A 14,513-nucleotide genomic window follows, 5' to 3' on the forward strand; every position below is an offset into this window, starting at 1 on the left:
TACATGCAGGAAGGTGGAAGTGAAAGCAGCATGAACCACAACCAGGAAGAAGTGTTTTAATTTTTTTAGTTTATAGTTTTCCTGCTCTGAGCGAGTAGTAAATGTGTTGCAACTTGTAAATCATTTTGCCATCTTGGCAGAATGAACTGCTATCAAGTGCTTTCAGTTCCTGGGAGTGAATATTTGAAGTCACTATGGATGAATTTTGGAACAGCACTGTCAGTCATCTTCAAATGTGGACTTTGAGTAGGCCACTTCATATCATTTTGTTGAGCCATCACAATCTGATGGCTGGATTTTCATTTCCAGAAACTTCCACCATGATGATCGACTGTATTATTTCATGTTCTTTATCTGAAATGATGTGTTCAGAGTACGACTGAAATGATTAATCGTCAACTAATTCAGTAATCGATTAAACGTTAACTCATGCTCAAAATAAAGACCATTTGTTGAAAAAACACACTCTGATCACAAAAACCAAAAACTGTATAAAAAATATACATTTCTGTACCTGAAACAATCAGATGGATCGTGTTGAATCAATTATTGAAATAATTAACTAAGTTGGTAATAAATAAATTGTTGACTGGAGCTTAAAAAAGGCAATTTTCTGAAAGAGAAACATACTGAGAGCAATAATTAAGCCAAAACTGTACAAGAAAATATATAAATTTTGTATTTGATTTTTTTTAAATAACTTTTTCTGCAAATATGCAATAGCCATAAAATCTCCCATTAATCACTTGTTGATGCTCAAATATTAATCGACTAATAAAAAAAAATAATCACCAAATCAGTTATACACAGTATCGATGTTTTCACATATATATATGTGGGGGGGGGCGGGGGGGTTTAGCTGTAGATTTGCTACAAATGATCAAGCGTTAACTAAAGGAATGTTGGGCAAGAGGATGTTTATTTTCTTTTCTGATGTTGTCTAAAATAAGCTGAAGTGGTCACCTAGGGAAAAAAAAGTGCCGGTTTCTTATTTTGATTAATCAATTAATCGTTACTAAAATCATCATTAAATGCAGCTCTAATTAACCATTAGTTCATGACTTGGTGTTTTATGAAATTTTAAATCAGGGTCGAAGGAGATCGGCGGCAATAACGAAACCAAACGCTGTTTCTGCTAGAATTAAATGTGCTCAATTTATTTCCCCACAGATTACAGCAAAATAACATGCATCAAACACTGTTACTGCTAGAACAAATATGCTCGATTTATTCCCCACAGAATACAGTACAAAACACTCTTATGACTAAACACGTGATGCTCGATTCATTCAAGTTACCAGCGCTTACCTCGTGAAACTTGGCCAGAGAGCCTTTGGCCTAGAGACAAACGTAGCATCAACGTAGCTGGGGATTCGAACGCGATCCACAGCAGACTCTGACCAAAACCGCGGGCTTTTTCGTATTTTATCTCTTAAACAAAGGGATGCCTGCGTGCAAAGGGGGAATGGCCATTTCCATCCTTGCAGGCGAGCCATCCAATCAGAGGTAGCTGCTCTCTGACCATGAGCCAATCATGGGCTGAGAGCGTGAACCAGCAGACCAATCAGAGCCCAACCCAAGTCAACCAGAGCTAAGCACCCCCTGTTCACGTGATCCGCATGAGCTTGCAGCATGATCAATTTGTATCAAACACTGAGCAGAATAAGTTTTATCAAACAAAGAAAGCTCAAATTATAAAGAACAATACCCTAAGCAGTTTTATCAAAGAATGAATAATAGAATAATAAATGAATGATTATCAAAGAACATAAAAGATAATAAAAAGATAAAAATACAAAATACCAGATCACTTGTATGGATAGTTTTCGATTCCCCATTTATATTTTTCCCAAGTTATCTTTGACATTAAAAACGGTTGAAGTTTGACTAAAAAATAAAACCAGAAGAACTCTGAAGGGGGTAAATACTTATTTTTTTCCTTTCTGCAGGGTTTCCCCTCCCCCATGTGGTATTATAAGCCTGGTGGGCCACCAGGCTTTTCTTGTGCCCCTGCCAGGCTAAACATTACTTATTTAAGTATTTTTAAAATGTTTGCATTTTTAAGACTTTATAGTTGTTCAGGTGTTAATCTTCCAATAACATAATAATTTTCAAGTGATATTTTCAAGTTTCCTGTCAACTTTAAACATTTTTTAACTGAAAAACACGACGGGCCGCTGGATGAATGACTGCCTTGGCGCCCAACCACCAGGCTTCTGGAAACCTTGCTCTTTGCCTCACAATAAGAGAAGAACAGAGTGGTTGTTGATGTAGATAAACCTGAGAGAAAGGCTGACCTCCTTCCCACCGCGATCCTCTGACTGCCCGTCAAAAGAAGAGTCGGGTTTGTTGCTTGAAAGCATCGCAGCCTGATCTTCCCATGATGACAACACTGCCCGGGTTCATGACCTCTCGTCCCACCCGCTGCAGGTCTCAGGGTACGGTTGCCGGTCTGGCTCCGGCCCAGACGTAAACGGACACCCGGGGCACAGTGATGCACTGTCGCTCCGAAGCGTCTGGTGTAATTACAGAATCCCTCCGCCGCCGCAGACACAATGGCGGAGATGTGAGTGGACACGCAGGAACATAAGCTCACAGCGGCCTGATACCTGGTCTGTGACGGGCTGAACTACAGATTAAATTAAAGGGATAACGCCTAAATCCTTAAAGCCGAGAGCAGATATAGTGAATTTTAATTAGATTAGCTTTTGGCTGCCTCAGGAAAAGAGCAGAGGCTTGCTGTTGTTGTAAACTAATGTGGATCTTTGAAGGCCGACACCGATTTCTGGGTCTGCCTGAAATCTGACCTTCCAGATATAAATGGGATGCTTACAAAAGGCTGTGAGGCGACTGGTGTTACTTTTTTGTGTTGTAGGACAAACTAATTTTAGTAAATTTAGTTTTAATCAAACAAATTGTAAAAGTTGCTTTGGTTTCTTTTACTGGTTTGTGGCTTTATATTTTAGAGAAAATGAAGAGATGCCAAGATTATCTCTCCATTTTACACATCAAGTTTTCACCTATGAGGCTTTTAACACGAGTCCTCTTAAATCAGTTCATTCATTCATTCATTCATTCATTCATCCCTCTATCAATGTAATCATTCATCTATCTGTCTGTCAAGTCATCCATTCATCTATTCTTCCAATATTCTATCCATTCCAATTATCTTCCTTCCTTCCTTTCTTCCTTCCTTCCTCCTTCTCATCCATCCATCCATCCATCCACCTTTCCATTTGATGTCTATCTTACATTTTTGAAACAATGTTCAAAAATCCATCCATAAACTTTAGATCTGATGATTTTTGACCAACGTGACAAAACATTTGGTCACCTGTTCTTTAGATCAACCAGTAGAGAATCATAAATGAATGGAGTTCCTCTCTTTTAGACTTTCATTTGTGAAATAAATTATATTTCCTTCCTCTTCACATATAGCTGATGCTGTGTTGGTCAGTATTTCGATGAGACAAGGTGTTTCCACTGGAGGAAAACCAGTGTTTACCGAGCTTCAAAGGTTTTATTCCCCTGTTGGCATGCTGGTATTTAGGAAAAGCGGCCTTGGTTTTCTTTTGTGTCGCTTGGTGCTGACATTGAAGTTGACTAATGCAGCTTTAATTATTGGCTGCATTTCTGTTTTCCTCGCCCTCCCTCCCTGCCCTGCGTCTGTGCAGGCCTTTCTGAAGGCCGGCATGCAGCTGTAGACGGTTTTTCTTCTTGCCCGTGTCTCCAGCAGCATTCGGCTGCTGACCTACTAATGGAGGACTTGTGTGAGGAACGTCCAGGGGCGAGACTGCAGAGTTGGGCCTTAAAACATCCCGCCTGAGACGAACAGCATGTCTGCTCTTTAAAAAAGCCAGAGCAGACAGAAAGGAAACATGAAATTACAGCCGGGGCTCCAGCTGCATTATCTCCGGACAAAAGTAAACCTCAGCTGCCCGCTGGTGTTGCTGTTCCTCAAGCAGCTCCTAGCTTTACTCCAGTACCAACCCTTAATGACTTTTGATGTGAATTGGTATAAATAGGACTCAAAACACAAAAGAGGCCCCCTGAAGCTCTTGGTACTTATTACTGCTGCCCACTAATTGGATTTTTCCATTTCCACTCATTGTATGAGCACTAAAAAACATAAATCTGGGACAAAACAGGGTTAATATGGTGTTTTAAAAGCCAGACTATGATTAATGGCGTAAAGAAACTAAAATAAATAAATTAGTTATATATTAGATAAAACCTAACATTTTCCCATAGCATCTGATTTGGGTGGATGGTTCATAAATCTTTGACCATCATCCAGTCCTGTGTTGAGATTGTCAGTGAAATTTAATTTTGTGTCTAATGTAACAATTTTTATTATTGATTAATCTATTAAGTATTTTTGACAATTAATCACCTATTCTAACGATTAATCGCCTATTCTGACAATCGCCTATTCTGACAATTAATCGGATAAAAAGGGCAACCTTCTGCAAATTTTTCATTTAACCCTTTTCTATACATTAACAATACATTTAAAGATTAAATTAAACAAATCACTTCCATCTTTAAATGAGCATCTTATTGACTAAAATGTAACAGTTTCCCTTTAGTGAAAAGCAAAGAATGAGTCTTTGCAATCTTGTTTTCACATCAACATGTGAAAAGCTCAGCCGTTTCTGTTTGACTTAACCTTCATACACCGCAGGGATGGCATGTTTGTTTTTTGGATCAACAGTTTCATAACTGGATAGCAAAAGGTGCTTAAAATGGTTTATTTATTTTATTTTTTAGAGGATTTGAACAAGGAGAAGCTAAAAGTACCAATTGACATGTTCTGGCTAAAACATATTTACAGACGAATAAAACGTTTTTATCTTTAATGCAAAATGTCGTTGTACAGTTTTGTTTTATTACTGCCCTGAGTGTGTTGTTTCAGAAAATTGCCTTCTGTTGAGTCTTTGCACTCATGTTAACAGTCTACTACTAAGCTACTTGATTAAAAACTAATATAAAAAATGTTTATTATTCCAATCTCTCTTTGATGCAGTAAAGGCTCCTGTACTGTACATGTTTCCTCTATTCCCCATACGTTCCTCAGCCATTATAGCCATTTAATCTGTTAACATGCCTTAACTTGTTTTTCCGAGCCGCCTTTAAACGCAACATGAGCATTGAGATGCTGGAGTCGGTTCTTCACCCGGGGCGTCAACGGAGACCTGATGCTGTACAAACGTGTGTCAGAATCCAGGAAAAGCCAAAACCTTTGTACAATTTCTCCCAAACAAACTGGAACGATGCTGCTGGATGCAGATAGCGTTGGCTAAATGAGGACTAGTTAAAACACGCCACTGCATTTCACTAATCTGGTAAATGTGTTGTGCAGAGGTGGATAGTTCTGACTAGAAGTACTTGGGAAACTTTTATTTGTTTTATTTATTTTGAACATTTAAAAAGTCTGACGGTGTTAAGTGTTCATTAGAATTTAAACTTTATTGATCTTTGAGAAAGTATTCTTGCGTTATGCTATTATCACTGTTACATTACTTTAAAATGGTGTCAAAACAATACAAGGTTCCCCCAGAAAACTTGCTAATCACTCCAAGATGACACTAAAATGGATCCCTTCCCATCTCTTTTAGATGGCTATCTCCAAGGTTAACATGACCATGACATGTTCTGTTTTATTTCCACTTTTGAAGAGACGCACTAAAACAAAGAAGCAAGAAATAATGTTATACTAATCAAAAGAGCAAGTGAAACATGTAAAGTATTTATTTTACAGGAATATTCTGATGAATGTTTTTTTGATGCATTTTGACCAATAGATGTGGACGCAGCTTTCTGACCAATGTTTCACTCCTTGGGAGTAAAGTGTTAGTTCCCTTTAGTAAATCTCACGTGTGTGTGTCCATTCCAACACGTCTCCAGCTGCAGGAATCTCCTCTGTCGGGCGTTAATCCGGAGTGACTTTCAGCCTCTCTGTGCTCCGTGTCTGAAGGGAATCTGTGTTGAACAAAGCAGGAATGCCAGAGGCCTCAGCAGAAGACCTGAGCTGTGACCTTCTTTCATTTAATGTGTGCATACTTTTCAGTAAATCTAGATTATTGTCCCCCTCCCGTCTGGAATCTGTAGATTCAGGAAACTCTGATCACACAGTTTGCATGTACAGGCAGCATAATGCAGGAAGCGGACTACAGCGCAGGGGATTCTGGGTAAATGCAACCAAAAACAAATGAAATGAAATGAAATGAAATTTTATTCGAACATGATACAAATATAAAAATAAAATAGTGCACAGTAACAAGAAGTGCATAAGAAAGAAGAGAAAATACAGATTTTTTTGTTTCAGTTAACATATCATGCTCAAAATGGGGTAGGAAGAAGTGAGAACTTATAAACTCCTACCCCCTAAACACTTGAAACTTTAGAGTCCTACTGTCATTAAAAAAATCAAAATCAAAGTGGCAGTCAGAAGTAACAGTTACTAATATTTACCTATACATTTTCCCATTTTATGCTGGTTTGTCTTTCTAAACCCTTACACCAAGTTATCTGCAATACACACCTTATTGCTTTCTGTCACCCATATGTGTATCTATTGAAAATTACCTCTTTGTACTTTCTTTTGAATTGTGTTAAACTATTGCTTTGTTTTAAATCTTCATGTAACTTGTTCCATAACTTTACACCTTTAATTGAAATACAGAAGCTTTTTCTTGTTGTTCTAAAATTGCGGATCTTGAAGTTTGAGTGACCCCTTAAGTTATACCCCCCTTCTCTTTCAGAAAACGTGCTCTGTATGTGCTCAGGTAACAACTTTTTAGATACTTTGAACATAAACTGAGCCATTTTAAATTCTACAAGCTCGTCAAATTTGAGAATTCTGGATTTTATGAAGAGTGGGTTTGTATGCTCATAATAACCGACATTATGGATGATTCTAATGGCTCGTTTCTGTAGGACGGTTACCGGATGTAAAGAGCTCTTGTAATTAACTCCCCACACTTCACAGCAATATGATAGATATGGTAAAATCAGAGAGTTATATAGAATATGAAGTGATTTAGCATTCAATACATGTCTAGCTCTAGCCAATATGGATATACTTCTACTGAGTTTACTCTGTAAATGTTTAATATGAGGTTTCCAACTGATTTTGTCATCTATTATTAGACCGAGGAACTTATTAGCAAAAACCCTTTGTAGAGTTACGTCCTCTATTTGAACTTGGATTTCAGTATTTTTATAACAGTTCCCAAAGACCATGATTTTCGTCTTGTCCAAATTTAGGGATAATTTGTTATGGTCAAACCATATCTTTAACTTACTAATCTCTGAAGTGACTGTTGAAATGTGCAAGTGTTGCGCTAAAACACAAAAGAGAAATCCTACAACCGCTAACAGATTATGCTACTCCATTTTTATTTGCATTTCATGAATAAGGAAGATGTGCTCGGTGTTGTCTGAGTTTTTCGTATTGTTTCCTTCAGTGGTTTGAAGTGCAGCGCCCCTGCAGGACTGGAGGGGAACATGTTTTTCAAATAGTTTGGTTCAGTTGACAGTGCAGTCCGAAAGAGAACCACAACAGCTGAAAATATGAACAAGTGTTGCAATTTTGGTCCCAAATCTAAATGAATCTACCAGAATATCAGGCGTGAAAACAAACTACAGGAAGCTAGGAGTTCGTTCAAAAGGCCAAATATATTATAGAGAGCGGTGAGCGCCGCTAGATAAAAAGTTAGTTGAACTAAACTTTAAGCACTAATTATAAACATTGTTACACTAATGCTAAAGCACTAACTTCAGTTCATATTAAATCAACAATTCAGCACCAAATTACTTTTAAACTTATAGATTGAATGTTCTATAATGCCTTTAGAAATCAATATTATTATATATTTATCTCTTGTTCTTTACTTCACTGCACATTTATTGATTGAAATAAAGTTTCAAAATAAGAGCATCAAAACCCAAAACTACTTTCAAGTGAAAGTTTACAAAACAGTCAAGTAAATTAATGCTTTAGGATTTATCTGTAACAACTGATTTAGGTGAAGCTAACAATTTTTTAAGTTGGCTAAAGCACAAAAAAAAATTGCAAATGCTGCTTTTGTTTCGATAGCTTGTGCAGCTCTATAAATGAACTTGCCTCAGTTTGGTGACTATAGCCGACCTGAAACAGGAAAAGTTTTTACTTATTCCTCTGGCAGCGGGGAGAAATAAAGTCACGCATGTTTTTATCTGGTGTATGTAAACATCTGATTTCAGAGGCTGCCGACTTCTGCCCTCCTTGTCTGAGTTTTAGTGAAGAAATGAGACGAACCAGAGGGCGGAAGCTGTCATCGACACTCTGAGGGGGGGTCATGATGCATTGGTGCATCGTTGTCGTGGTTACACACAAATAAGCAGCAACACTGGGCGTGCGGTTGGGAGCTGCGAGCCCACATGTTGACACGAGGCTTTGATCAGAGCGCTGGATGTCGATCTGAGTCACTCTGAAACGCGGCGCTCCAGCGACTCCAGTTGCCGTCGGTTACCGTTCAGGAGCCGTGAGGACAAAGTCAAACGCATGCTGCTTGGTTGGAGCATAAAAAGCAATAAAATGAGCAGTAATTCTGCTTTCTTGCATGTAAATCCACACATGATGCATGTTATAAAAGATAAGCTTTAACTTTTTTACAACTCAGAAAGAGGATTGTTTTCAGCTTCACCTTCTCTGCCGGTAACCATCAAATTATATTTTAAACTGTAGATAATAAAGTTATCGCTGCACATTTACATGAAGGTTCCTGCCTACGAAGTCCAGCCGTCATAAAGTTGCCATGAATTTGTTCATTCCCTTTAAAAAGCTGTCATGGCAGTCAGACATACCAGGGAACTTTGAGATTAATCTAAAAAAAATTCTAGAAAACATCTCAGAAATTTCTGAGTTTAAAAAGTGAAAAAATCGATAGAAAAAAATCTTAGGAATTTTGATATTAATGCCAGAAATTTAAGAATAAAAATGTGCAATTTCAGAGTTTCAGAAGTTCTTTTTGAAAATTTCAGGACATTTTTTCTAGAATTATTTTTACTTCAAATTCAGAAAAAAAAAAATTGTAAATTTCTGAGATTTTTTGGTCTTCAGTGGCCCTAATACACCATCATTTGAGCAAGCTGTTTTTTTTTTATTTAACAAATGATTCACCTCTTTGAGTTTTGATATCAGACAAAGATAACCTGAGTAATTACTTACTTTGACCTTCCAAGTCTGTTTGTATTCACGGTGAGTTTGAAGACCAGGCCGCTCTGTTTGTGTTGGTAGTTTCTGTGAGTCAGACGTCCGTTTGCATCTCAGTTAAGATTGTTATGACTAAAACTGACCTTCCTGCTAATAGAGCTGCAGCTATGTAAACTAAATGGAGCAAGAATAACTGAGTCAACAGTGCTGTGATAAACTCTGCTGCTGCAGCCGAGACCTTCTGACGGGCTTGGTGACGCCTGCTGACCTGCTCCTGGAAACTGTTGCTTGAAACTAAATGTTCAGATGGTTGTTAGAATGTTTTTTTTTTTTAATACAAGAAAAGAAAGGAAGTTTCTGTTATAGTTTCTGAGTTCTAAACCTTTTAATTCATCTATTAAAAGTGGACATGGATGGATGGATGGATGGATGGATGGATGGATGGATAATGCAATAGGAAGACATTTTAAATACCCAAAATAAATAAACAAAACGGAAACAAATGAAATCAATTATGTAAACAAAATTGTCCTAAAAAAAACTGTTTAGTTGAGACAAAAGCACCAAACTGAAAACTTTTTTATCCTCCAGATTTTTGTAAAAAAATAAAAAGAATAAATTATGCAAATTAATTATTGATTTCATTTTTATTTATCATGCGATTAATTGATTTATTGCTTATCTGCCTACTTTAGATCTGGTCCTGGTAACCATGACGACAGAAGGAAACCAGCATATAATATTTTTGAAAGTAGATTTTAATTTAAAAGTTGTCGTTTTGTTCCAATTTATTCCTGAATTGTGGTCGGGGGGCCGCACAACATCAGTCCGGGGTCCTCAAATCGCCCCCGACCCCCAGTTTGAACACCCTTTCTCAAAATGTTAAAGGAACATTCATATTCAACTCTGTCGTCTTTCTGCCTCTGCAGGAGTTTTCAGAAGGCCAAGACCTCGACAGACTGGAAGAAGAGCAGCAGCAGCAGACGTCAGAATCTCAGATCAGACTGATAAACAGCGGCATGGCGTCCATACCAGAGTACTACGCCGGGAAGAGCGTTTTGATCACGGGAGCCACCGGCTTCATGGGGAAGGTGCTGGTGGAGAAGCTGCTGCGGAGCTGCCCTGACGTCAAAGCCCTCTACATCCTGGTCAGACCCAAAGCCGGCCAGTCCATGAAGCAGCGGGTCAGCGACATGATGAAGTGCAAGGTAACCGAGTCGCGTTCGGGTCAGTGCTGTCGTCTCTTCTCTGCTAACCGGCGGGATCCTCCTAAACGTTTATATCAACCCTGATGTCTGGGAGTCTTAGTTTGAGCTTCTCTGTTTGTTGTTGGCTTTTGGTTTAACAGAGACTGATTTTTGAATTCAGTGTTTGAAGCTTATTCCATTATTTTTTATTTCCTAAGCAACTAAAATCATAGAACAAGAAACTATGTTTAGTTTTCTCTTGTGCTTTTCTGATAAACCACAGTTTAAAGATCTTTAAAGGGATCATAATTTTCCAGCCTAATAGAAGGTCAGGAGGAATATTTAGAGCATTGGTGACCTAACAAACCGGCACCTTGTCCTGAAAATTAAAAGCAAGAACTGGATATAAAAAAAAAGTTAAAAGTTTGGCAGCATTCAGGAAACATTGCAACTTCTGCTCAGCATTTACTCAATGCACAGGAGCTCCAGTTGTCCCATTCCTCTCAAAAACTGTTCAACATTGTTTTATATTTGTGGGCAAATTAGATCGTGTAAAATATAGCAATAATGAATGGAAACGGGTAAATATCTCACTCACTGCATTACAGTAACGGACATTATTCTAGGAATAATGACTTTGTCACACCAGTCAGTTCCCATTAAACCTCCTGCAGTTAATTTTCTCTCGGTATTTTCTTTGGCTTTATGCCAACGCTACACATACGAGATGCTAAATTACTGACATTTAATTGGCTCAGACACAAGGAAAATAAAATAGTCGCTAATTGTTGCTGTCAAACATGCAGGAGAAACGTTTGAAGAGTTCAGTACGAAGGTGCTGACTGTATGCAGTCATTATGCTAGCTTATCTTGTTTTTGTGTCTTCATCAGTTTGGATCGTTTCTTCGCCGAAAACAAAGTTTCTAATTACTTCATAATCCTGATGGGAAAATGAGATAAGCAGGCAGATGTTTCAATGTTTCGACACGCTCAACTGATTTACATTCAGGGACGTTTTGGGAAAGTAGAAGTGCTCACTCATGTAGGGTTTTCATAAAAATCTCTTATTATGACAACAGTTTTGATTTGCTGTTGTGATAAATTGTAAATAAAAACCTAATGTGATCAGAAATGTTCCTTGAGAGCATTAATAAATATCAGTGAATTCAGAAATACGGTTAAAAGTATTTACTATGTGTAAATTTTTTACAGTTTTTAAATCTTTATCTTTATCGTTATCACAATAATACCACAAATATCGTGATAAGATACTAAGTCCACATCGCTTACCTGTACACTAAAGCACTTTTTGTGTAAAAAAAACACACATTTTAAAGTCACTTATCTGTGTTTAAAAACAACAAAAGCTTATTAAGGCTGATATAGATGAAAAATGGAGTAATTTTTGACAAAAAATTTGAGAAAATTCTCAGAAATTTTCTAGAAAAAAAACACAAAGAAATTTCTGAGCTCCAAGAATTTAAAATTTGCAAGAAAAAAATCTGAATTTTTTTGATTAATCTCAAGTTTTCTAGAAAAAAACTAAAATTTTGAAAGTTTTTTTCTAGAACATTTTCAACTTTTCAAACTAAGAAATCCTCTTTTTTTTCTAGAAAATTTCTGAAATGAATCTCAAAATTTCTGATTTTTTTTCCTAATTTTTTCTATCTTCATTTACCTTAACAAAAAACAGTTTAACGGCTATTTTAGGGTTTGCTCTTTAAACCTTCAACTCACCTATCAGATTTAGACGATCCTTATTCAAATTTGCTCTCAGTCAGCTGATCAAAGGCAGAGCAGCTGAATGTTTGCATAGCAACAGAAATTTGCCTACATATTCCTGCAGCAGCTTTGGTAGACACAGTGAATAAAGCTGAACAACCCCAGAAGAGCCCAAAAGTTCATATTTGAGCTGGAGCAGAAATGGATCATGACTGGTAACAAAGGGTTAACCAAACCGGGGCTGATTGAAATGACAGAAGCAAAGATGGCAGCAGAGGAAGGTAGACGCAGCTCCAAACAGCTGCCATCAGGCTGGGCAGCAAAGCATGACTCAGCAGAAACCTCCAAACTCTGCTGGACGTAATGAGGAGCGAAGGATTGACGGTGTGTGTGTACTGATGTGCTCACAAACAGCTGCTGCTCGCTCCGACTGCTGCTGGCCTCAAACTGTCAGCGCACCTAAGAAAACGACACGTTCTCTTTAATCCTCTTTGTCTCCCTGTGATAGCATCTGTTTTTACTACTCTCATTGGGATTAGACCTCGCTCCTCCTGCTGCTGCTGCTGCATTCATTACTCTGCTCACCGCTGCGCCAGCAGCAGGGCGGCGCTTGGAGAATTTGCTCTTAATTTAGCTAAAAACGTGGCTTTTCTGCTGCTGTTCATGATGAACACAAGGCCTAAACAGTCGTACGAAGAGAAAGAACAGTTCTGATCAGGACTCCATTGGGGCTGAAACGATTAATCAGATTAATCGATTATAAAACTGATCGACAACTAATTTAGCAATCGATTAATCGTTAGCTGGACTACACAGACGCACCAAAAGATACATATTTAAGCCCAACTCTACAAAAATGTATACATTTTGCATTTAAGATAAAAAATACAACTTTTGTCTGTAAAAATGTTCTCCTCAAATTGATTCAAATTCTATAAGATAAAAAAACATTTTAAATATTGGATACCTATGGAATGATCATTAACAAACTAAATTGCTGTTTTATTACAATTTAGGCAATAAAATGTTTATTTTCTTATTTCTTATAAGGGAATTGAATTGTTTATTCTCATATTTTAACGTATTTCTAATCTTTTAGTGGTTAAATTAAAAAGCTTAAGAATGTAGCCATTTTTTAATCCGATTAATCGTTTAATCACATGAATAATTGATTACTAGGACATGATTATTTGTGGTGCTAGTGTTTGAATTTATTTTTTACGGTTGGGAATTTTTACATGTAGTTTTAAAACTGTATCAGCTGAGAAATTAGGTGAATAAACTTTCTAAATGCACTTAAGAGACGAACTGAAAAGCAGGCAACCAAACACAGAACCTTGAGTTACTCCAAAGTCAGAATAGTTTGGACCTTGGGGGGGAAAATGATTTCTAATCAATCAGGTTTATTGGTATGTTGTGCACAATGCAGAGAGCTTGTAAGACAATCGGTAATGAAGCAGTTTAATGAAAAACTCTACCAGTCAACACACAGATCACGATGATAAATATGGCCATTAAAATAACACTACGGAATAAGAAATGCATGAAAAAAACCTTAAAATGTGCATAACTTATGATCAATGTTGATGTTTCTGGCTTTCTAAGATGAACTGGTGACCCAAAGCAGCTTAACTACTGGTTTATCATTTTATTCTAGAGGGAAAAAAGTTTATACTCTCATTTCTTGGAAGTCTTTTATAGATCTAAAATCTGTTTATTTTTGTCTTTTGACTTTATTTCTCCATCTCTGCAGTGTTTTGTGTAAAAATCCAGGCTCCCTCAGACTCTCTCTGCATTCAGAAGAACCGATATCATTAAATTTCCAAGAAGGAGCCTTGGGTACTAATTGGTATTCAAGCGAGTCCTCGGGTCAGTATTATTCTTTTCCGAATCGGGATAATTCATGAGGGAGGACTGTGGTATTGTCTCTCAAGTGGCCTCTCATCCTTCAAGCCAGGCCAGTGTCTTCCTTACAACCTGTTGCTAGGTAACGACCCGGAGATCCGTCCCGCGGCACTTTTTCAAACGATGCAATCAGGGGTCGCTGCCCCCAGCAGGAAAAGGACAAACCGATACGAATCTCATTGTGTCTGCTCCGACATTGACATTTAGACTGTTGGGGGTTTTTTCCTTTCTTTTCCGCAGCAGCCAGGTCGGTTTGATCCGGTAGAAAATGTTTGGCTGTAAGAATCGGTCGGCCCAAAGAGGTGGGAGAGGGAATGTTTTTGGTAGGAACAAGGATCTCCTGGAATGCGGCCTACAGAGGAGGAATATTTTTCTTTTTCTTTGGGTCATTATGCTGGTTAATGCGCTCTACCAGTGGATAATGAGCGTTTTTACTGATTATATGGTTCACTTTTGTTAAGTCAAGTTTATTTGTATGGCACATTGAAGCAGCAAGGAAG

The 14,513-nt window shown here is 37.7% G+C and overlaps 1 protein-coding gene across 1 annotated transcript in view; it reads left to right on the plus strand.

Annotated features, from left to right (window-relative positions):
• The window catches only part of LOC106924675 (fatty acyl-CoA reductase 1), a 53,580-nt gene that overhangs the window by 13,916 nt on the left and 25,151 nt on the right, over nucleotides 1-14,513 (plus strand). Inside the window, exon 3 of the mRNA XM_088002965.1 lies at nucleotides 10,129-10,407. Within this exon, the coding sequence (XP_087859091.1) occupies nucleotides 10,129-10,407 (279 nt within the window). The remainder of the gene's footprint in view (nucleotides 1-10,128; nucleotides 10,408-14,513) is intronic.

The sequence above is a fragment of the Poecilia mexicana genome, unplaced genomic scaffold (assembly GCF_051168715.1).
Source record: "Poecilia mexicana isolate PSO_F unplaced genomic scaffold, ASM5116871v1 scaffold_23, whole genome shotgun sequence".
NCBI lineage: Eukaryota > Metazoa > Chordata > Actinopteri > Cyprinodontiformes > Poeciliidae > Poecilia > Poecilia mexicana.